Below are 22481 nucleotides of genomic sequence, written 5' to 3' on the forward strand. Positions count from 1 at the left end.
GCCCCTATGCCCCCACCCAGGGCCCCACCTCTACACTCGGAGACCCCCTGTGAGACCCCTGCCAGCATGCTGGGCCTAAACTCCACCCACACAACCCCACCCAGGGCCTTCCCTGCAAGCTCTGGAACTCCACACGCCAGAGGCCCCCCCCTTTGGACATGCTGCCTCTCCCCTTCCACGCAGGTCCTAAGCAGAGGCCCTGCCCCACGCTCAAATGTCACCCCACCCCGACCCGCCTAGGTCCTGCCCCACCCTAAACCTCACCCCTGCCTAAGTTCCATTCCCACCTAAGCTCTGCCCCCATAGCCAAGGCTTTTTTTTTTTCCCACTTTTAGATTGGGATTCTGTTTTAACTTGTTGATTCATTGTTGTTGGTTCTTTTATATTTTTATATAAATTGTTTCCCCCCCCTTTTCTTTTTTCTGTTGTGGTTTTATTTTACCTTATTGCAGTTGTTTCAATTATGTTTTTATATTTCCTAATATATTTTTTATCATTCTAATTTTATTTTGTTTTTTATTCTTTGATATTGTACTGCTCCTTTTTTTCTTTTTTCTTTCTGCCACGCCATGCAGCTTGTGGGATCTTGGTTCCCAGCCTGGAGGTTGGTCCTGAGCTCCTGTGGTGGGAGCTCTAAGTCCAAACCACTGGACTAACAGAGAACCTCAGACCCCAGGGAATATTAATTGGAGTGAGGCCTCCTGAAGGTCCTAATCTCAGCACCAAGACCTGGCTCTATCCAACAGCCTGCAAACTCCAGTGCTGGATGCCTCAAGCCAAACAACCAGTAAGACAGGAATACAGCCCCACCCATCAAAAAAAAAAAAAAAAAAAAAGAACAACAAGAAAATATGTTACAGACGAAGGAGCAAGGTAAAGACCTACAAGACCAAATAAATGAAGATGAAATAGGCAACCTTCCTGAAAAAGAATTCAGAGTAATGATAGTAAAGATGATCCAAAAATCTCGGAAACAGAATGGAGAAAATACAAGGAACATTTAACAAGGTTCTAGAAGAAATAAAGAGCAAACAAACAGTGATGAACAACACAATAACTGAAATTAAAAATACTCTAGAAGGAATCAATAGCAGAATAACTGAGGCAGAAGAACGGATAAGTGAGCTGGAAGATAAAATGGTGGAAATAACTGCCAGGGAGCAGAATAAAAAGAATGAAAAGAATTGAGGACAGTCTCAAAGACCTCTGGGACAACCTTAAATGCAACAACATTTGCATTATAGGGGTCCCAGAAGGAGAAGAGAGAAAGGACCAGAGAAAATATTTGAAGAGATTATAGTCGAAAACTTCCCTAACATGGGAAAGGAAATAGTCAATCAAGTCCAGGAAGTGCAGAGAGTCCCATACAGGAAAAATCCAAAGAGAAACATGCCGAGACACATATTAATCAAACTATCAAAAAATAAATACAAAGAAAGAATATTAAAAGCAGCGAGGGAAAAGCAACAACTAACATACAAGGGAATCCCTATAAGGTTAACAGCTGATCTCTCAGCAGAAACTCTGCAAGCCAGAAGGGAGTGGCATGATATACTTAAAGTGATGAAAGGGAAGAACCTACAACCAAGATTACTCTACCCGGCAAGGATCTCATTTAGATTTGATGGAGAAATCAAAAGCTTTACAGACAAGCAAAAGCTAAGAGAATTCAGCACCACCAAACCAGCTCTACAACAAATGTTAAAGGAACTTCTCTAAGTGGGAAACACAAGAGAAGAAAAGGACCTACAAAAACAAACCCAAAACAATTAAGAAAATGGTCATAGGAACATACATATCGATAATTACCTTAAATATAAATAGATTAAATGCTCTAACCAAGACACAGATTGGCTGAATGGATACAAAACCAAGACCCATATATATGCTGTCTACAAGAGACCTACTTCAGACCTAGGGACACAAACAGACTGAAAGCAAGGGGTTAGAAAAAGATATTCCACGCAAATAGAAATCAAAAGAAACCTGGAGTAGCAATTCTCATATCAGACAAAATAGACTTTAAAATAAAGACTATTACAAGAGACAAAGAAGGACACTACATAATGATCAAGGGATCAATCCAAGAAGAAGATATAACAATTGTAAATATTTAAGCACCCAACATAGCAGCACCTCAATACATAAGGCAAATGCTAAGAGCCATAAAAGGGGAAATCGACAGTAACACAATAATAGTAGGGGACTTTAACACCCCACTTTCACCAATGGACAGATCAACCAAAATGAAAATAAATAAGGAAACACAAGCTTTAAATGACACATTAAACAAGATAGACTTAATTGATATTTATAGGACATTCTATCCAAAAACAACAGAATACACTTTCTTCTCAAGTGCTAATGGAACATTCTCCAGGATAGACTGTATCTTGGGTCACAAATCAAGCCTTGGTAAATTTAAGAAAATTGAAATTGTATCAAGTATCTTTTCTGACCACAACCCTATGAGACTAGATATCAATTACAGGAAAAAAACTAAAAAATACAAACACACAGAGGCTAAACAATACACTACTAAATAACCAAGAGATCACTGAAGAAATCAAAGAGGAAATAGAAAAATACCTAGAAACAAATGACAATGAAAACACGATGATGCAAAACCTATGGGATGCAGCAAAAGTGGTTCTAAGAGGGAACTTTATAGCAATACAATCCTATCTCAAGAAACAAGAAAAATCTCAAATAAACAACCTAACCTTACACCTAAAGCAATTAGAGAAAGAAGAACAAAAAACCCCCAAAATTAGCAGAAGGAAAGAAATCATAAAGATCAGATCAGAAATAAATGAAAAAGAAATGAAGGAAACAACAGCAAAGATCAATAAAACTATAAGTCCGTTCTTTGAGAAGTAAACAAAATTGATAAACCATTAGCCAGACACATCAAGAAAAAAAGGGAGAAGACTCAAATCAATAGAATTAGAAATGAAAAAGGAGAAGTAACAACTGACACTGCAGAAATACAAAGAATCATGAGAGATTACAACAAGCAACTATATGCCAATAAAATAGACAACCTGGAAGAAATGGACAAATCCTTAGAAAAGTACAACCTTCTGAGACCAAACCAGGAAGAAATAGAAAATATAAACAGACCAATCACAAGCACTGAAATTGAAACTGTGATTACAAATCTTCCAACAAACAAAAGCCCAGGACCAGATGGCTTCACACGTAAATTCTATCAAACATTTAGAGAAGAGCTAACACCTATCCTTATCAAACTCTTCCAAAATATAGTAGAGGGAAGAACACTCCCAAACTCATTCTATGAAGCCACCATCACCCTGATACCAAAACCAGACAAAGATGTCACAAAAGAAGAAAACTACAGGCCAATATCACTGGTGAACATAGATGCAAAAATCCTCAACAAAATACTAGCAAACAGAATCCAGTAGCACATTAAACGGATCATACACCATGATCAAGTGGGGTTTATCCCAGGAATGCAAGGATTCTTCAGTATATGCAAATCAATCAATGTGATACACCATATTAACAAATTGAAAGATAAAAACCATATGATCATCTCAATAGATGCAGAAAAAGCTTTTGACAAAATTCAACACCCATTTATGATGAAAACTCTCCAGAAAGTAGGCATAGAGGAACCTACCTCAACATAATAAAGGCCATATATGACAAACCCACAGCCAACATCATTCTCAATGGTGATAAACTGAAACCATTTCCTCTAAAATCAGGAACAAGACAAGGTTGCCCACTCTCACCACTGTTATTCAACATAGTTTTGGAAGTTTTAGCCACAGCAATCAGAGAAGGAAAAGAAATAAAAGGAATCCAAATCGGAAAAGAAGTAAAACTGTCACTGTTTGCAGATGACATGATACTATACATAGAGAATCCTAAAGATGCTACCAGAAAACTACTAGAGCTAATCAATGAATTTGGTAGAGTAGCAGGATACAAAATTAATGTACAGAAATCTCTTGCATTCCTATACACTAATGATGAAAAATCTGAAAGAGAAATTAAGCAAACACTCCCATTTATCACTGCAACAAAAAGAATAAAATACCTAGGAATAAACCTAAGGAGACAAAAAACCTGTATGCAGAAAAGTATAAGACACTGATGAAAGAAATTAAAGATGATACAAACAGATGGAGAGATATACTAGGTTCTTGGATTGGAAGAATCAACATTGTGAAAATGACTATACTACCCAAGCAATCTATAGATTCAGTGAAATTCCTATCAAACTACCAATGGCATTTTTCACAGAACTAGAACAAAAAATTTCACCATTTGTATGGAAACACAAAAGACCCTGAATAGCCAAAGCAATCTTGAGAAAGAAAAACGGAGCTGGAGGAATCAGGCTCCTGGACTTCAGACTATACTACAAAGCTACAGTAATCCAAACAGTATGGTACTGGCACAAAAACAGAAATATAGATCAATGGAACAGGATAGAAAGCCCAGAGATAAACCCATGCACATATGGTCACCTTATCTTTGATCAAAGAGGCAAGAGTATACAATGGAGAAAAGAGATCCTCTTCAGTAAGTGGTGCTGGGAAAACTGGACAGCTACATGTAAAAGAATGGAATTAGAACACTTCCTAACACCGCACACAAAAATAAATTCAAAATGGATTAAAGACCTAAATGTAAGGCCAGACACTATAAAACTCTTAGTGGAAAACATAGGCAGAACACACTTTGACATAAATCGCAGCAAGATCTTTTTTGACCCACCTCCTAGAGAAATGGAAATAAAAACAAAAATAAGCATATGGGACCTAAAACTTAAAAGCTTTTACACAACAAAGGAAACCATAAACACGATGAAAAGACAACCCTCAGAATGGGAGAAAATATTTGCAGATGAAGCAACTGACAAAGGATTAATCTCCAAAATATACAAGCAGCTCATGCGGCTCAATATCAAAAAAACAAACAACCCAATCCAAAAATGGGCAGAAGACCTACATAGACATTTCTCCAAAGAAGACGTACAGATTGCCAACAAACACATGAAAGGATGCTCAACATCACTAATCATTAGAGAAATGCAAATCAAAACCACAATGAGGTACCACCTCACACTGGTCAGAATGCCCATCACCAAAAAATCTACACTTAATGCTGGAGAGGGTGTGGAGAAAAGGGAAACCTCTTGCATTGTTGGTGGGAATGTAAATTGATACAGCCACTATGGAGAACATATGGAGATTCCTTAAAAAACTAAAAATAGAACTACCATATGACCCAGCAATCCCACTACTGGGCATATTCCGTGAGAAAACCATAATTCAAAGAGTCATGTACCACAATGTTCATTGCAGCACTATTTACAATAGCCAGGACATGGAAGCAACCTGTGTCCATCAACAGATGAATGGATAAAGATGTGGCACATATATACAGTAGAATATTATTCAGCCATAAAAAGAAACGAAATTGAGTCACTTGTAGGGAGGTGGATGGACCTAGTCTGTCATACAGAGTGAAGTAAGTCAGAAAGAGAAAAACAAATACCGTATGCTAACACATATATATGGAATCTAAAAAAAAACACAAAAGGTTCTCATGAACCTAGGGGCAAAACAGGAAAAAAGATGCAGACGTAAAGAATGGAGTTGAGGACATGGGGCGTGGGAAGGGTAAGCTGGGACGAAGTGAGAGAGTAGCATTGACATATACACACTACCAAATGTAAAACAGATCGCTAGTGGGAAGCAGCTGCATAGCACAGGGAGATCAGCTCGGTGCTTTGTGACCACCTAGAGGGGTGGGATAGGGAGGGTGGGAGGGAGATGCAAGGGGGAGGGGATATGGGGATATATGTATGCGTATGGCTGATTCACTTTGTTATACAGCGGAAACTAGCACAACATTGTGAAGCAATTATACTCCAATAATGATGTCAAAAAAAAATAAACAGAAGAATTGACACTATATATTAGAAGCTAAAATCAATAAAAGCAAAAAACTGGGGTGGATACTAACTGGACAAAAAAAAAAAAAGAAAAAATGATACAATGCGAAAGTAAGACCAGGTATGTCTAGCCTAAATGCAATGCATAGATTGTCTCACTGTGTGTATACATATGGTGTGTGTCTTTGTGTATGAAATACACACTATGGTGCCTGGATAAATCACACAAGCCCTTTAGTTCCAATACCTTCCTCTGTAAAATGGGGAAAATACCTCCCCAGGATTACTGGATAGGTATTAGTTATTACAACACTTTGTAAAGAAAGTATCAATGCAAATTAAAAGTGTTAAGCATTCTCATTCATTTTCTATGCTTCTAATAATAAAGGCTCATATAAATGACAAATTCAAAAAAGAAAAAGTAGCAGCCTTTTCTGGCTATCTGATAGTTTAGAAATGATTTAAAAGAACCTTTTGCCATTCACTAGTATTAGTTCACAGAGCTCTGGAGAAGAAAGTAATCTTTGAGAAGAAGACTCATCTTTTTAACAATATATAAACCCTCTCAATTTCTCCAAAGCCAATATATAATAAACCTAAAGGAAAATAATGATCTCTTCTTCATCCTTTAAAATTTAAAACTTAACGTGTTAACCACATTTTCAATAAAATTCTCATTCCATACCAGAAATGGTAGTTCCTTAAACCCAAGTTTTAAATACTTGCTTCTTTTCTGCCCATAAAACAGATATTATGTTTATACATTATCAGTGACACAGAGGATATCTTGGTGTAGAACATTTATTTATTTATTCCATGAAACACTTAAAGTTTAGGTCAGTGGGAAATAATTTTAATCAAAGAATTGTACATTTTCTTCCCACATATCTTGCTTTGTATTAGGAAATGACATTGTGATCCATTTCACTACAATATTACAAAATATTTACAAGAAAATATTAAAAATAACTCAAACATGAAAGGCAAGATGGGGTGAAATAAACTGGTGTTTTAGAAATCTCTACTCCAGTGCCCACAGCACACAAGAAGAGAATCAAAAGAGATAAGTAACAAAGATCCCCTTGATGACAAGTTTCCGAGGAATTGGAGTAGGGGAAGAAGTGGGATGAAAATGGTGGTATGAAAGGGGATGGATGTTAGCAGCACTGCTTCAATAACCAATCTATTTTGAATGAAATACCCTCTTTTATATGCAGTAAATTCTGAACAAGGCTAAACTTTAGGATATTCCTTGAACTGAAATTAAAAATACCCTGACAGTGAAAGTGGCTCTTTCACCTAAGTTGAATAAGAGCCTCTCTCTCCATGAACCACTGACGTGAAGAGAAGCCTGTTCTAGCATCAAAAGCTGTCACAGCAGCCCTTCCATCTCTTTCATGAACGCTTCATAAACATCATCCTTAGTTTGTACTGAGACGGGAACAGATGGACCGGATTTGGGGGCTGCTTTGGCGAGAGGCACAGCAGAATCATCCTCTGACTTTCTCTGGGGAGTAGCAGTAGCCCCTTTATTCTCCCGACGTACCCTCAGTGCGGTGGGCACAAATCGAGTAATCTCCGCCTTGGGATTAGTGATCTGTGGCTTGGCACTGATGGTAGCTGTGGCTTTCTTCTCAATGGTGGCTGCGCTTGTATCATCCGCCTTGGGTCGCTGAATCAAGTTGGGTGGAGCACTTAAAACCCCTGGGTTCGGCAAAGGAGCTGGTGGGAAAAGCCCAGGTGGGGCAGGTCCAAGTGGAGGCACCAAAGGTGGGCGCATCATGCCAGGACGAGGTGGAGGGATACCTAAATGAAGGAGAAAACGGGCAGATGAATACCCCAAGAATAAAATTTAACTACTATTAAGGGTGTTAAAATCATAGGTTGACAATTTTTTTAAATGGACAATTTATAGAAAATAAATCATGTTGTTTGCTATTTGAAACTCAGGAATATATTCTGATAGTAAAGAATATCTTTTTTAAAACAGTATTCACCTTCTGTTTGTATCCCTGTACTTATGTTTTTTCTTCTCTCAATAAGGTACTCCTTTAAACTATAAAGTAAAATTAACAATATCAACTGGTTTCAAATATGATCTCAAATTGTCAAATCTGAAATTTGACAGCCCAAGATTCTATTCTACCTGTAGACCGCAGATGCTATCAGAACGAAGGTTGGGGATTTGATTCCCATCCGTTATTTACTGATTTGCACAACACTCCTCCCCCTCAAAAGGTAACTCAATGGATAGGAAATATAATTTTAACCCTGGGATGAGAAAATCTAATCACAAAATGTCACCATTACTGGAAAAGAATTCACGTCTTATTGTTGGCTCAGACATACCATAATTATTTACCAGGAAGTGCAGATTTAATTTCTCCAAATGCCTCTTTTAAGATTGTGAGTATACAAGTACCAAATTTCATCAAACCTAAGATGCTATTGCTTATACAGACTCATAATTATTCCAAATACCACTGAGAGAGAAAAAAAAAGTCCAAGTCCAAGATGAGGAGCTTAAAAGGAGACCTTCACATTAAACTGAGACAGTCAGTGTAGTACACCATACATACCTGTCACATCTAAGAAGATCACAAGGAAATTTGCATATCTAACCTTGATACTGGGTAAAGAGAACGGAAAAAAAAAATCTCCCTTGTGATTGTAAACTAAGTTGACACTCATGCAGATGTATGGCATGACTTCACAATTCTAAGTGTAGTCCTAAAAATAAAAGTCTTAAATGAAGAATTGAATCCAAAGTGTTCTCTGGCTGGAAAAAGTCCCTCATGTGATAGGTAGAATCAAAGGCAAATACCATCTGGAAGAACTCAACTTCAATCTAAGCCAAAAGCAAATAAAAAACACCATTTTAAGATACCCCTTGATTTCAGGATATTGGAACGTGAAAATGTCTTAGAGCAAATGAGATATACAGTAGACAAGTTTTTGTCATAGAAATCAATGCCTCACCTGGAGGTGCAGGGGGAGGTAGCCTGGGTGGGGGTCCCCGAGGAGGAGGGCCAGGAGGCAGACCTGGAGGTGGACCGGGGGGAGGGCCAGGGGGTCGACCTGGTGGTGGTCCTGGAGGTAAAAGTCGGGGTAAAGGCCCTCGGAGTCCTGGCATTCCGGGTGGTCTCAGGAATGGAGGAGCTCCTAAAAAGAGAAAAGTGATTAGTTAATGTCAAACAAATATATTCGAAGTAGTAACCGTGGTATAAGGTGACTGAGATTTAGTTTAACTTATCACTTTAACCTGAAATCAGGTAACTTCAACATTTATTATGGACTATTTCTCTTTATTTCCCAGCACCGACAAAATGCATTCTCAATCACAGCTCTGCTGGGCTGGAAATATATGAGGATGAGACTTCTTAAATGGTTCCAATATAAGCTGAAAATGGAATACAGAGCAGGGTGCTTTAAGGATCCCCTGAAACTCATTAAGATATACAGACAAAGACCACTGAGAATGTCATAAGAAAGGTAATTTTGCTTTGCACCAATCAGAAGAGGATGAACTCAACTGAAGATTTAATTGGCTGACTACAGGATGAAGGACTAAAATCATAATTAGCCAACAAGTTTTACATGTTGTTTCAAATTGTAAATAAACTTTTTTATACTTTTAAGCCAACGACGTGATTAACACTGATGACTCTGTCTCTAATGATTACACTGACATCCAAAAACTCCCAACCAAAGAAGGATACGCAACAGTATTTACTGTGCTCTGGTCTTGCTTGCTACCAACTCACAACTGGGTCAACTTGTCATATTAAAAAGTAATACTAAAGAAACCCCCAGTTACATACTCCAGGTTTCTGCCAACTAAAATCAGAACTAACCCTGAAAAAGGAAGAGCTTTGGAGAAAAAGATGGCTGTCAGAAGTACTATGACTTGCAAACAATGTTGTAGGAATGAGCAAGTTGTGCTTATCCTTTGAGAATCTTGATTTCTTAGGAAATTACACTAGGAGGAAACAAGAAATCATCCACACTAATGATGCATATTTTTTGAAATAACTTCATTTTAACCACATTTAGACTTATTTATTTCCAACGTGTAAGTGCTTACCTGGAGGTGGTCCAGGAGGAAGGCCTGTAGGTGGTCCAGGTGGCCGTAAAGGTGGAGCAGGTGGTGGTCCAAGAGGAGGTGGTCCTGGCATGGGAGGTGCTTGTATCTGAGAGGGAGGAACAGACTGCGGAGGCCCCTGCTGCTGGGAAGAAGCAGATGTGCCATCAGAAAGAGATTCCTCCTTATGCTGTTTCTGTGACTGCTTTTCTGCTTCAGAATCATCAGAATCTTCATCATCGTCTTCTGAAAATTCCTCTACTTCTCGTCCCTCCTCAGGGATTTCCTGACCTGAAAGAAATTTGAAACCAGGCACATGGAGTTGATTCATTTCTTACAGCCTGTAAAACAGCGATGCCTGAAACACATGCTCAATAAATGCTTTCTTAAAATTAACAATCAAGTCTTCTTCAGTAAAATACTTAGATAACACAAGAATAAAATCGTATTCTACTTATCCATGCTAGTGTAGCAGAGTGGAATGAGCCCAAGTTTTAGAACAAGACAGACCTGGACTTAAATGCCAGTCCAACTACTTACTAGTCATGTAACTTTGGGCAGCTGATCTTAATGTCTCCAAACCTTGACTTTTGAAAAACAAGGATTTATTACTTGATTGCTGACATATTAAATAGGAAAATATATGTAAAGCAACTGGCAGGAGGAAATACCAAAAGGTGATTCACTGTTCTTTCCCTGCCTTACCTGCCATTCGAAGCATCATGGCTTGAAGAGGAGTCAGCTCCTTCATGTTCTTCTTCTTCTTCTTCCTTGATTTCCCAGGCATATCTGCAAATCGTACACTCAGACCTAAAGGGTCAGAGAAGGGAGAGTGGAGTGGATTGGGATCAACAAAATTCAGTATATGCTTACTATAAGACAAACGCTATAAAGTACTAGATATAATTGCTTCCCACTACTTGGCAGAGAGACATAGCCATATTAAAGATAGTAAATCAAATGCCAACTGGTGGTAAATATATGCTACAGTGATTTCAAAGTTACAAATTTAAAAAATTTAAAGCATACTATTAACATCTTTATGCCAATAAAATCAACACCCAGATTAAAATAATAGATATTTTTCTAGAAAAATATAAATTACTTACAATTGGTCAAAGAAGTGATAAGACCAGAACATAAAAACTTAAAATGGTAGTCAAAGATCAAGCCCCTCAAAGGCACCTGGCCCAAATAATCTTACAAGAAAATTCAGCCAAACGTTAAGTTACAGAAATTTACTGTAAAAGGGCACAGGAAAAGATGGAATGCTACCCACAACTTGAAGCTAGCATAACCCTAATACCAAAACTAACCTGCTGGCCAACATAAAATACAAGCAAATTGAATTCAATAGTGTTTTAAAAGAAAAATACATCATAAACATGCAGCATTGGTCCCAGAAATGCAAAATGGTTTAACATTAGAAAAGCCATGAATGTAATTCATTACAATAAACAACTGAAAGAAAAATAATAACATCCCAACAGATACTTAAGAAGTATTTATAATAAAAACTCTTAGCAAACTTAGACTAGAAGGAAACTTCTTAACCTGACAAGGGCTCTCCACTAGACACCTAAACATGTTAAATGGTGCAGTATTAGGAGCATTCTTATTCTTAGATGGTAAACATTTACAGCAGGATAGAAGTTCCACGTGGGCAGGGCTTCAGTATTATTTACTCTGCATACTTACTGTCTAGAAAAATGCCTTGCATATAGTAGAAACTCAATTATTAGCTGAATGTCAAATTATAGTTAGGATAACCATTTCCAGCACATGTGCACTGATGAATATATATAAGAAAAACTAGTAAAAAAAAAAAACAAAAAAAACTAACTAGTTGGCTGAAAAAAAGGAAAATGAGGCAAATGATCGCAGTCTAGAGAAAAAAAGAACTGCTGTGGCTCTAGCAACTTTCTATTGATATTTTAAAGTACTAGGTCCTACCTAAAGTGTCCTCTATCATTTTTCATTACCAGCTCTCTCTATCCACCCCTTTACTCTAGCTTTCTGGTTTGCAATCATGATTCTTAAGAAATATCAGGAGAAAAATTTATCATCATTATCAATACTAATATCAGTAGTATTACTAATATATACTGTGTTGCAGCCTGCAAAAACAATTACCAAAGAAGCTCCAAGACTACTGAAATGTGACAAACTATACATTTTGTAAATTTTCTTGATGAATGCCATAGCTACTTTCTAAAAGTATATGTAACTCAGTCTGAATTTATCATAATCAAACAAACACATAACACACATTATTATAAGTATGACATGTTTCCATTAAATCATGACTCCACTCACAGGTGTACCTTTATGTTAACTATGGTTCTCATTCACGTAAGATACCACGAGCACAGAAAATTTAAAGGGCTTTGAATGCAGATATTTAAACAGACTCATTAAAAACAACCACGTGGTTTTCTTGATATAATTATGTGGTTATTCTCCTCTCTTTCCTATACATATCCATGACAGGACATCTTTATGCTGTTGAATAGGTAAGAATAGCTATCTTTTCCCCAAAAGTGGACTTTACCACCTAGGCTTTTTTTTTTTAATTACATATACTGTTTAGATTTTTTTTTCCCCTCATAATTATCCCTCTAGTACTTACTATGTGTCAACAACTTTGAGATTTTAGAAATATAAAGATGAATAAAGCATTGATCCCTCCTTTCAAGGACCTCACAATTACCTTCACAGATCCATTATTAAATCAGGACCTTCAGCTTGTGTGCTTCTCATTGATCAATACCATGGAATTTTCACCTGCACATACCTGACTTCTTTTCTTCATTGTTTTCTCTCTCATTATCATCACGGTGCACAAATTCATCCCCTTCACTTTCTCCATCTGATCTGTCAGTGTCGCTGTCATCAGTACTGTCGTCATGCTTATCTTGATCCATGTCTTCAGGATAGCCGTCATCTTCACTGGTGCTGGAAATATCATCATCATGACCCCGTTGAGCTGAAAAGGGAGGAGGAAACCGGGAACAAGTTATATATGTGGATCCTCCACTAAATGGTACCCCAAAATACAGAAAATCAGGCTATTTAACTCAAAATAATTTGCTTTAAAAATTTCTATGTATGATCTCACCTATTCATATAGTCTGACAATATTTTCACTTGACAATCGTTTTAAATTCTTTTTGATAATGTAAGATTTTTCTTTAAAAGGTTCAAATTTGAAAACAAATTCTACTTAGAAGGTTATATACAGACATGCACATACACAATCATTGTGAGTGTATACAATGATGCTCTAGTCTGATAATGATAAAGCTAAAAGGGAAACGGGTATCCAAGTTACCCAAGTCTTAAGGAACTGATGGTAAGAGAGTGACATCTTCAAGAAGCCTAATTTAAAACACAACAAACACTTCCATCCTTCCTGTGCACGCTGCTTTTACTTGGGTAGCTGCTATGATTTATGCATCTGTTGGTGCGTACATGCCGTCATTTATTCCCCAAGCTCTGAGGGTGCTGAACAAGATGGTTAAACAGCCAACATGGAAAATGACAGTGGAAACGTTCTAAGAGCAAAAGGAACTCCTCACCAAGTTCGGGACTATATAACATGTCTTCATCTCGCCTACGAGGGGGAAGATCCAGGGCAAAGCCCACTTTACGGCCATACATTTGCAAGACTTGAGGAGGAGGTGGACCAGGGGGAGGACCAGGAGGTTTCCTGCCAGGGGGCAGACGTGGAACACCATGTCCAAGAAGAGGAAGTATAGAAACTGCCCGAGTTGGAGGTCTGTAAAGAAAATTAACAGTAATCACATTAACAGTCATGAGGTATCTACTTCCTCTTCTAAACAATTTTCAAAGGATTTCTCATTTCATATCCAATCAAATGAGGAACTGCTTACATCCCCACTGTCCTTTATTTCCCACTGCATTAATTTTGGCACAGGACAGTCAAGAGACGCTTTTACTATACGCTATTTGACTCTGTTACCACTTCCTTACCCATAGGCTGAGGTCTTCTTAAGGATGGAGGGTGGCTGGGCGCCAGGAAGTGGAATGTCCTGGATCAAGATGTTGGAAGGAGCATGCGGCATATCTGGCAAAGGAATACTCTCCACTTCCACATGCTGAGCATTCTGAAACAGAGAGAATCTTTCAATAGATAAGAGTAATCCCCAAACTCAACACTAAAAATTCAACATCAGCTGTTTCATAACCTGGATTTGCTTTCCACCTAACATAAATATCATGGAAAACAAGAATACAAAGCTGCAAGTCAACATTTCTAAAGACTGTCAATCAACTGAAACTTCGGAATAATATATATTCAGTGGTAGAGCGTGGGCTCTAAAATTAGTCTGCCGTTGCTGAATTTCTGTCACATATGAGCTGTATGACTTAAGCAAGTTACCTTAGCTTCCTTATCTGTAAAATGGGACCCATACTACCTACTTTACCAAAATTATACCATTTTTTTTTTTTTTACATTTTTATCTTGAGGCAAAATTTACAATGAAATGTACAAATCCAATGAGTTTTGACAAATGCATATACCTCATACTCCCTCCCAATCAATCCCTAACACTGTCCCAAGGCAACCACTGATACAAAATCTTTCCTCCATAAATTAGTTTTGCCTGGTGTTCATACAAATGGAATCATAACCATGAAGAAAGGATCGCATGTTTTTGAGATTTATCCATTAAAAAAATTTGTTTAAATCTCATGTTGTTTTGAGTATCAGTTGATCATTCCTTTTTACCATTGAGTAGTATTCAATTTTATGAATATATAACAGTTTATCCATTATCTTCTTAATGGACATCTGGGCTGTTTCCACTCTTCAGCTATTACTGTATTGGCAGGTAGATCAATTTCTCTTGTATAAATACACAGATTTATATTTGCTGGCTAATGGGGTAGGTGTATGTTTAGTTGACAAGAAACTGCCAAGAGGAGGAGGTTCAACATGATCAGGTCTCCCATGAACAACTTTAAGAGCAGATCTAAACATAAAATTTTAGTTTAGCTCTGAAAAGAAACTTGATTACCTTGACAGCATCAAAATATTGGCTAAGTTGAGCCCTCTTCTGTTCATATTCTACTTCTAGCTTTCTCAATTCTTTGTAAATATCTGGATTCTCTTTCTCATAGAGTCGTAAAATACGTTCAAAGGTTTCACGTAGCTTTTTACGCTTGTCTTTCAGCACTTTCTCATTTAACTGTGGCTGTTGCACTGGGTTAAACTCTGAGAGAAAAGAGCAGATTATGAAATTAAATACAAAAAAGTCATTGTGTCTAGGTATCAATAGGCTATATCATTTAATAAAAATCTCCTTATATGTTAAAACTTTTCAAATGGATGTAGACATCAGATATATTCTTGTCAAAGGAAATGCACTATTTATTAAAATTCCACCACTTTAAGAAGGCCATTAATTTTTCTTTTCTAAGAAATGTCAGCTAAATGACTTTATCATCATTGTAATAAAAATCAGTTTTCACTTCTCTATGCTAACAACCTGATATAGTGAAGCTTCAGTCAGACACACCTGGGTTTACATACTACACTGGCTCTGTCATTTAATTCTGAGATCTCTGGCATTTTACTTGAATTCTCTGATCTTCAGGTTCTTCATCTGGAAAATGGAGACATCAACTACTTCACAATCAAGCTCTGATGATCAAATGAGACCACAAGTAAAATATCCAGTGGTGTCTGGCTTACCACTCAACTATTACTTTTATATGGGTTAGTGTTCCTTGTCTAGCTACCATATAAGCCTTTCTCTCCCATGTGTTCAACATGGGGCTTAATTTCAGGTCCCCAAAAGGGACTAAGAGAGATTAGCACAGGACTCTCAGGCCTGCCTAGTCAACCATACCTGCCTCCCTCCATCCCCACTGCCAGTAACTGACTCAGAGATTAATCGGCATACGATCCAAACTGGGACCAGATCCTCCTCTGAGATTTTAAATATGGGAGAGAGAAGCTATCACAAGCAGGACTGAAGTAAAACTAGAGCAGTCTATGGCCTCATCTCTCAACCACCACTAATTCCACACACATACTCCACCTTCTATACCAAGAAATTCACTAGCAGTATGCTGACAGAGTGGTCAGACAGATGGACAGTCTTGCTAATGATATCTGGGTTTTTGAGACAAGCTTCCCTCCAGGATTTCCCAATTATGGGAGTCAAGGTATACTTTTTTCTGCTTAGTTTGTACTGAATTTTATAAATTGTAATTAGAGCTCTGATGAATAGTGTTCCTTCCTCCTTTTTCTTAAAAGAATCACAAGCTTAATTATCGTCTTTCTTAAATCCTATTAACTATTAACCTTGATGACTTATTCAAAACCGGAAGTATGGCCTCAAACCACACTATTCCTAGTGTGATTAATGAAAGTGCTAAATGCTTGACTTTAAATCCCAGCTCTGCCACTTCCTAACAGTGTAACCTTGAGAAAGGTACATAATATCTCTGTGCCTGAGTTTCCTCATCTGTAAAATAGGGACAATACACCTACCCAAAACAGTTGTCATGAAGATTAAATGAAAACGTGGGGAAAAAGCCTGGTATGTAGCAAGGTAAGACCTCAATAAACCTCAGTTATTACTATACAATTTGGGGTCATTCAATAGGTAATATCCTGACATCCTAGGGCTAGGAATTGTCCCTACCAATATTTAGAACAGGCAACAAGTGGAATCAGTTATAGCTCAACTGGGAAAGATGTGAGATGATAGAGCCTGACCCAGAACTCTTGCCCAGGCTGGCTGCAGAGCCTCTGCCACATTATTTCAGAAAGCTTGTAATACCATAACCCCATATAACTGGATTTTTTTTGAACCCCATTTAATGCATCATTGAGAAGTTCCACTGTATCTCTTTTACTCACTATCTCTGTTTTTTAGGCAAACCACCAAACTTGTTTGGAAACCTTGTTTGTAAACAAAACTTGTAAAGATCACTTTAACATGCAATTTAAAAAAAAAAAAAAAGGCAGGGGGCAGAAGACAGAATTAGCAAAAATTTGACAACTGAAAAGCATGGAGTTAACTAGACTATTTCATTTTTGGATGTTTGAAAGCTACTAAAAAAAAAGGAAAATGAAAAACTCCATGTTCTAAAGTTAAGAGAATGGGCTGAATATGGAATCCATTTTGTGACTCGTCCTCTGTATTAATTATAACTACCTAAAGCCACTTTGCACCATTCTGACACCTACTTTTACTTAATTGTATAATGTTCTGTTAAAAATACTTTCTAGGATTTTTTTCCTCACATACCTGCAAGTATAAATTATATAAATAAGGAAGTAAAGGTTAATTAAATATGTTATAGGATCTTTGGAACTTGGTAAAACTGCATTCTATTTTGAAGAGGTTTTGGTTAAACTAAAGAAAGTTTTTTGTGAGTTAGGATTAAACTTCCAATGGCAGCATCACAGATGATTCTCAAGCAACTCATATACAAGAAAAGACAACATGCAGTTATTTCATGTGATTCCAGTTATGACAAATCACTGATATTGAAGATGCACATGATGAGACTGGATAAAATCATTCTGTAAAGTGTGAAAAAGGAAGAAATCCTAATACGATAGTTTTTAAAATTTGATTTTAAGTATTTGATTTCTTCTATATCCTTACTAAGTGGTCAATTATCTTTGCATCTTCTCATTGGAAAAGATGGGAAATTGACTTATATTCACGGTGGCCCAATATTTAGATTTACATGGTAGTTGCCAATATTAAAATACAAAACAAAAATACCCCAAGGTGATTTCAAAATCCAGACTTAGTATTCTCTTAAAAAAATGAGCAGGCCAAACTGGGCTTTTGTTAACTTATAAAAAACAATTAGCTAAAGCTAAATATTGGCTTCCCTCTTATGCTAGATGAGCTTTCCAGTTTGTAATAGCCCCTCACCCCATTGTTCTTCTAACACTAAAACTAAATCTAAGCATCACATGCCATAAGCTTTTCTATATTTCTTGTGTCTGTGCTGTTTCACTCATTACCTGCCTGCCTCTATGTATCAGACTATTATCCCTCTTGTAAAATCCAGCCTTTTATAAATTCTTACCCATTTCATCCAATTTTTCCATGTCCCGGATAATTTGTTTGGGATCCTTCATCTTTAAAACTGCAGCTCGTACCATCATGCGCTGTTTTTTGTTCTTAGAAAAATGAAAAAAGAGCAGAATTTAAAGAAGCTGAACACTCCTGAGTTTTCGTTTCAATTTGTTTCAACAATCCATTTAAACTGAAGCTGAACTTCTCCTTGGTTTCTGATCACTTGTTTCAACCACCAGAAACAGAGTTATGTAATTAATTCCTTACTCCCCAAAATGTTTCAACTTCAGACAAAAAGATAAATGTTATTTATTAGAAGTGTTTTCTTAGGCAAGTATTTCTTTTTAACCTTGTGAGACTTTTACCAGTTGCTTAAGTATTTTAAGGGTTTTTTTTCTTAAAACAAAGTTTGTAGCTAAATTCTAAAATTTTACATTAGAGAAAAATTTTGCAGAAATTTAATGTCAGCAATGAAACAAGAATAAACAGTTGAAAACTATTAAAAAACTAGGTTCTCTCAATGTGTTAAGGTATGATACTAAAAAGTAAACCCTTTCTTATTCTGGGGAAGCTTTCTGCCACAAACTCAACAACTACATAATCAAGAAAATGGATGTACAAAGCTATTTATCATCACATTTACTTCCATTCACTAACTCAGTGGCTTCTAACAAAGCAGTATGTTATAATAAGTAGCAAAAGAGAATTATCTTTTGAAGTATTTATTTCAGTCACTGGGAAGGGTAATCAAATAAACCATGTTACAGTAACCATCATGAGCTCATCCACAAAATTATTTCAGTTCAGGTTCTAAGTATAGTATTTTGGCTTAGTAAATCTTACGGTTTGTTATGAGAAGCATATAATATCTTTTCTGGCAAATAATTGGAAATGTTTTCTAAATCCACTCATCTCAAATAACAAGATGTGTCAAACTACATTTATATCTAATAGGATGCTTCTGAAATCGTACCTTCTTTAATTCTCTCTTCCGAGCTTCTTTTCCTTAAGAGAGGGAGAGAGAAAGAATATAAAACTTTAAAATCCTGAACGTCAGCATTTTCTCCAATTTAATACAGATTACTGTCGGAGGTTGCCCCGTGCACTGTAGGATATTTAACAGCATTCCTGCCTCCACCCACTAGATGCCAATAGCACCCTTCCAATTATGTCAACCAAAAATGTCTCAAGACATTTTAAAGTTCCTTAAAAAATAACTATGAATCTGAAAAGATGCCATAAAATACTAAATAAGAATTTGCAAAACAATTTGTTCAAAATTCCAAATACAAAGAGAATTGCCAATTCTACTTTGCAAATCAATGAAATTAGAAACACGGGTACTAATTTTTTTTTCATGCTTAAAAGTTTTAATCATGTGCCCACTAGAACACTAGATAACTTGATACAACTGACACCTCCTAACACTGCTGATCTTATAATTAAGAAATAATAAAATAGACTCCCTAAAGCTTACAATTTTTACCACCCCTCTTCTTCATCATTCCACATTAATGGACACTTACTGGCTTGGTCTGTGGGGTTCATAAATTTTCCACTCTTGGTGGATGATGTAGATCTCCGTCCCATGTTGACAATTTGTGTGGTTTACTTGCTTGTTTAAAAAACAAAACAAAAACAAAACCTAAAAACCTGCAAAGACAAAAAAATAGCTTATTTTTCCTAGATTTACAGAATTTCTTCCTTTTTATATTTATAAAATTTTCTTCCTACCAATCTCTGAAAAGAAACTTTGATTATTAAGACCTTGTTCTTTCCCTAATTTTGACTTTAGTGTGCAGGAAAGACAGCCTCAACTTCTCTAACCACAAAAAATTAGATTCCTATTATTATTTATAACGGTAATGGGTCTGAAGACCACTATGAATATCATTAAGTCGTCAATTAACTTTCTTCTATGGATCACAGCATTTACTCGTCAACTGAAAAAAATCAATCAAAAAATGCTTCGACAATATGACATAAACCATGTAGATGAGAAGCCATTAGTTCTTTTCCTATATCCTCCCTTTATTTACATGTAGGGTGAAAAAGGAATAAAAAGGCAACAGGGTAATGATCTGGGCTCAACGACAAATAGCTCACCCTTGCCTCTCTCCACGGTTTCTTGGCATGTATTCCCATCATCTCTAAGACAGTAAAAACTCATTAATTTAAGCCTATTTAATTCAGATGTAGTTCTAATTCAAATGCAATTCCTGACTCTCAAGCAGAAGCTTAAACCATAACTAAAAACACAAATATTCAAAATAAAGTACTGATATCATATGAGAGATCTTCTAAAAGCATCAACATTAAGATATTTTATTAATAATGCCTGCTTGACTCTGATTTGTATTTTTTAAGGTAACCGAAAGGGATAACTGTGTTTGAGGGAAACTATTTTATAAATCAACATTTTAATTAACCGAAGACACTATTATATCCCTTCTTCCTGTTATTCCAAATGAATGAGGTTTAGCTTTTTGATACTTGCTCTTTCCAGTAATAAAGGGTGATAAATTTCCTTCCTTTTGAAAGCAGACACTTTTCAAGGGTGGGAAAGGTAAGATCATGAGGTAGATTTTTTAGCAGACCACAGAATTACACCTTTCCTTCATGAAGATTTTGTCAGGGAAGTTTATTGGTTAATGCCTCTTTCAGCAACTGTTCAACTGCCTTGCTTTCTGCTAAAAGCTTCCAAGCTGTTCCAGTGGCAACTGATTTGCCCTGTCAAGGGTTTCCTTCTCAGAAAAACCGGGAGTGGGGGAGAAGGAAGCGGAATCAAGCAAAATTAGCACAAATAGAAGCTCTTACATCTTTGATAGCCTGGATCTTTTCTGCCTCCCTCTTTCAATTACCCTCAGGCCCGTGTTTTTAACCCTCCTCTCCCACACCTGAAACCTAGAATAGATACGAAGTACAGAAAATTTTTACAGAAGACACTGGAGCCTTAGTCTGCACAGACTACTTTTCTGTCTCAAAGCAGAGGCGACAGGGAAATCGGGTCACGGGGCTGTTCAGGGGAACTCTCAACAGTCAAAGAGGCTACAAAGGGACGGAGCCCAGGTCCACCATCGGAGCCAACAGCATTAGCAACTGCCAAAACCACAGCGACGGCTGACCCTGACTCGAGGTACAGGACATCAAGCCTAAGGCAACCAACCGGGCAACGTCAGAAGGTGGCGCTGACCGACCCGGGCGAAGTCAGCCGCTTGACCGCTGGACGCCGCGCCGCCCCAGGGGATCCCCTAGTCCGCGATCGCGGAGACCCCAAATGCTGAGAGCAAGAGCAGGGCGGAAGGGCCTGGTGCCCCCGAGGCAACCGCGCGGGCCCCGGGAAGAGACGGGAAAGATGAAAAAACGGAGTGGAACGGTCCCGCACACTCACACTTCTGCTGGGCTCCTGGGACTGTGAGAAGCGGGGAGGGGACGATTTTCGGCCTCTTTGACTTCGTAGGGGCCTTCACCTCTGCCTCTCAGTCAGCCCCCCAGACACCGCCATCTTGAAACCTCGCGCCCCTCCGCCATCCTTACGTCACTTCCTGTCCCTACGGGCCGAAGATCTCGGCGTTTCTTCGCCCTGGAACCATAGAGAGTAACCAAGAACTCCAGGACCAGAGTCTCTTCCGCTACAATACCGTACCGAATTGGTTGGTTATAGGCTAAAAGCCCGCCTTCACTACGCAGTACAAGAGCTTCATGTTGATTGACACTTATCTAGCCCAATAAGAATATGAAAATGAAGCGGGTCGGATATATGACTGGCTGATGGGACCACTGTCCTACCTCGCCGCAGGCATTCTGACCTAACTTCCGGGAGCTCTATTTATTGAGACGCCCGAGGCCTGCGGATATCTGATAGGGAAATGTTTAGCGCTGTGTCCGTTACCTTGAATTGTGTTTTGTAGGGTTTTTTTCCCCTTCATGACGTAAGCGCGTGCGATCTTTCGGGAGTTTCCATTTGAAAACGAATCCCCGAATGATGCACTTCGTTAGCGTGCCGTGCGCCTGGAAGTTAAGTAGTTGTTTTTACACAAAGAATATTTGTAGACCTAAGCAACTCAGTGCCCGTATTAGAGCCCCAGAGTGCTAATCTACAGGATTCGTGTTTTTGAAGAGGAAATATGGGGATATTTGTACAATCAGTTTTAAATTTACGAGTGTGGAGGTTGGTTTATATTGGCTCTTTTACTTTCTGGTCTTTTCACCCACCAAAAATCCTTTATGATGTCACCATACAAAGGAGATTATTCCCTTAGCTCTAATCTTCGTCCTTTCCTTATCTTTCATCTGCTCTTTAAGACTCCTCCCATATCTTTTCCCCTTAAAGGTGAGTTTAAACATTAAAAAAATATCAGTACTATCACTTATAGGAAAATGTTAGATA

The 22481-nt window shown here is 37.6% G+C and overlaps 1 protein-coding gene across 2 annotated transcripts; it reads right to left on the reverse strand.

The window, feature by feature from the left end:
- Window positions 1-6720: 6720 nt before the first annotated feature.
- Window positions 6721-21638, reverse strand: WBP11 (WW domain binding protein 11). 2 transcript variants are annotated; one of them, XM_082352593.1, is made up of 12 exons: window positions 21483-21638; window positions 19618-19744; window positions 19065-19096; window positions 18102-18195; window positions 15059-15255; window positions 14010-14143; window positions 13595-13794; window positions 12811-13002; window positions 10722-10826; window positions 10020-10307; window positions 8915-9097; window positions 6721-7741 (listed from the first exon to the last, which is right to left on the reverse strand). In XM_082352593.1, exons 2-12 carry the CDS (start codon window positions 19679-19681, stop codon window positions 7308-7310), a joined length of 1923 nt encoding a protein of 640 aa, XP_082208719.1. In that variant the 5' UTR covers window positions 19682-19744; window positions 21483-21638; the 3' UTR covers window positions 6721-7307. The 2 variants fall into 2 exon arrangements, with proteins under 2 accessions (XP_082208719.1, XP_082208720.1); XM_082352594.1 differs by lacking the exons at window positions 15059-15255; window positions 19618-19744; window positions 21483-21638.
- Between the last annotated feature and the right edge of the window lie 843 nt (window positions 21639-22481).

This window comes from Balaenoptera borealis (assembly GCF_965194805.1).
Source record: "Balaenoptera borealis genome assembly, chromosome: 13".
In the NCBI taxonomy this organism is placed as follows: Eukaryota; Metazoa; Chordata; class Mammalia; order Artiodactyla; family Balaenopteridae; genus Balaenoptera; species Balaenoptera borealis.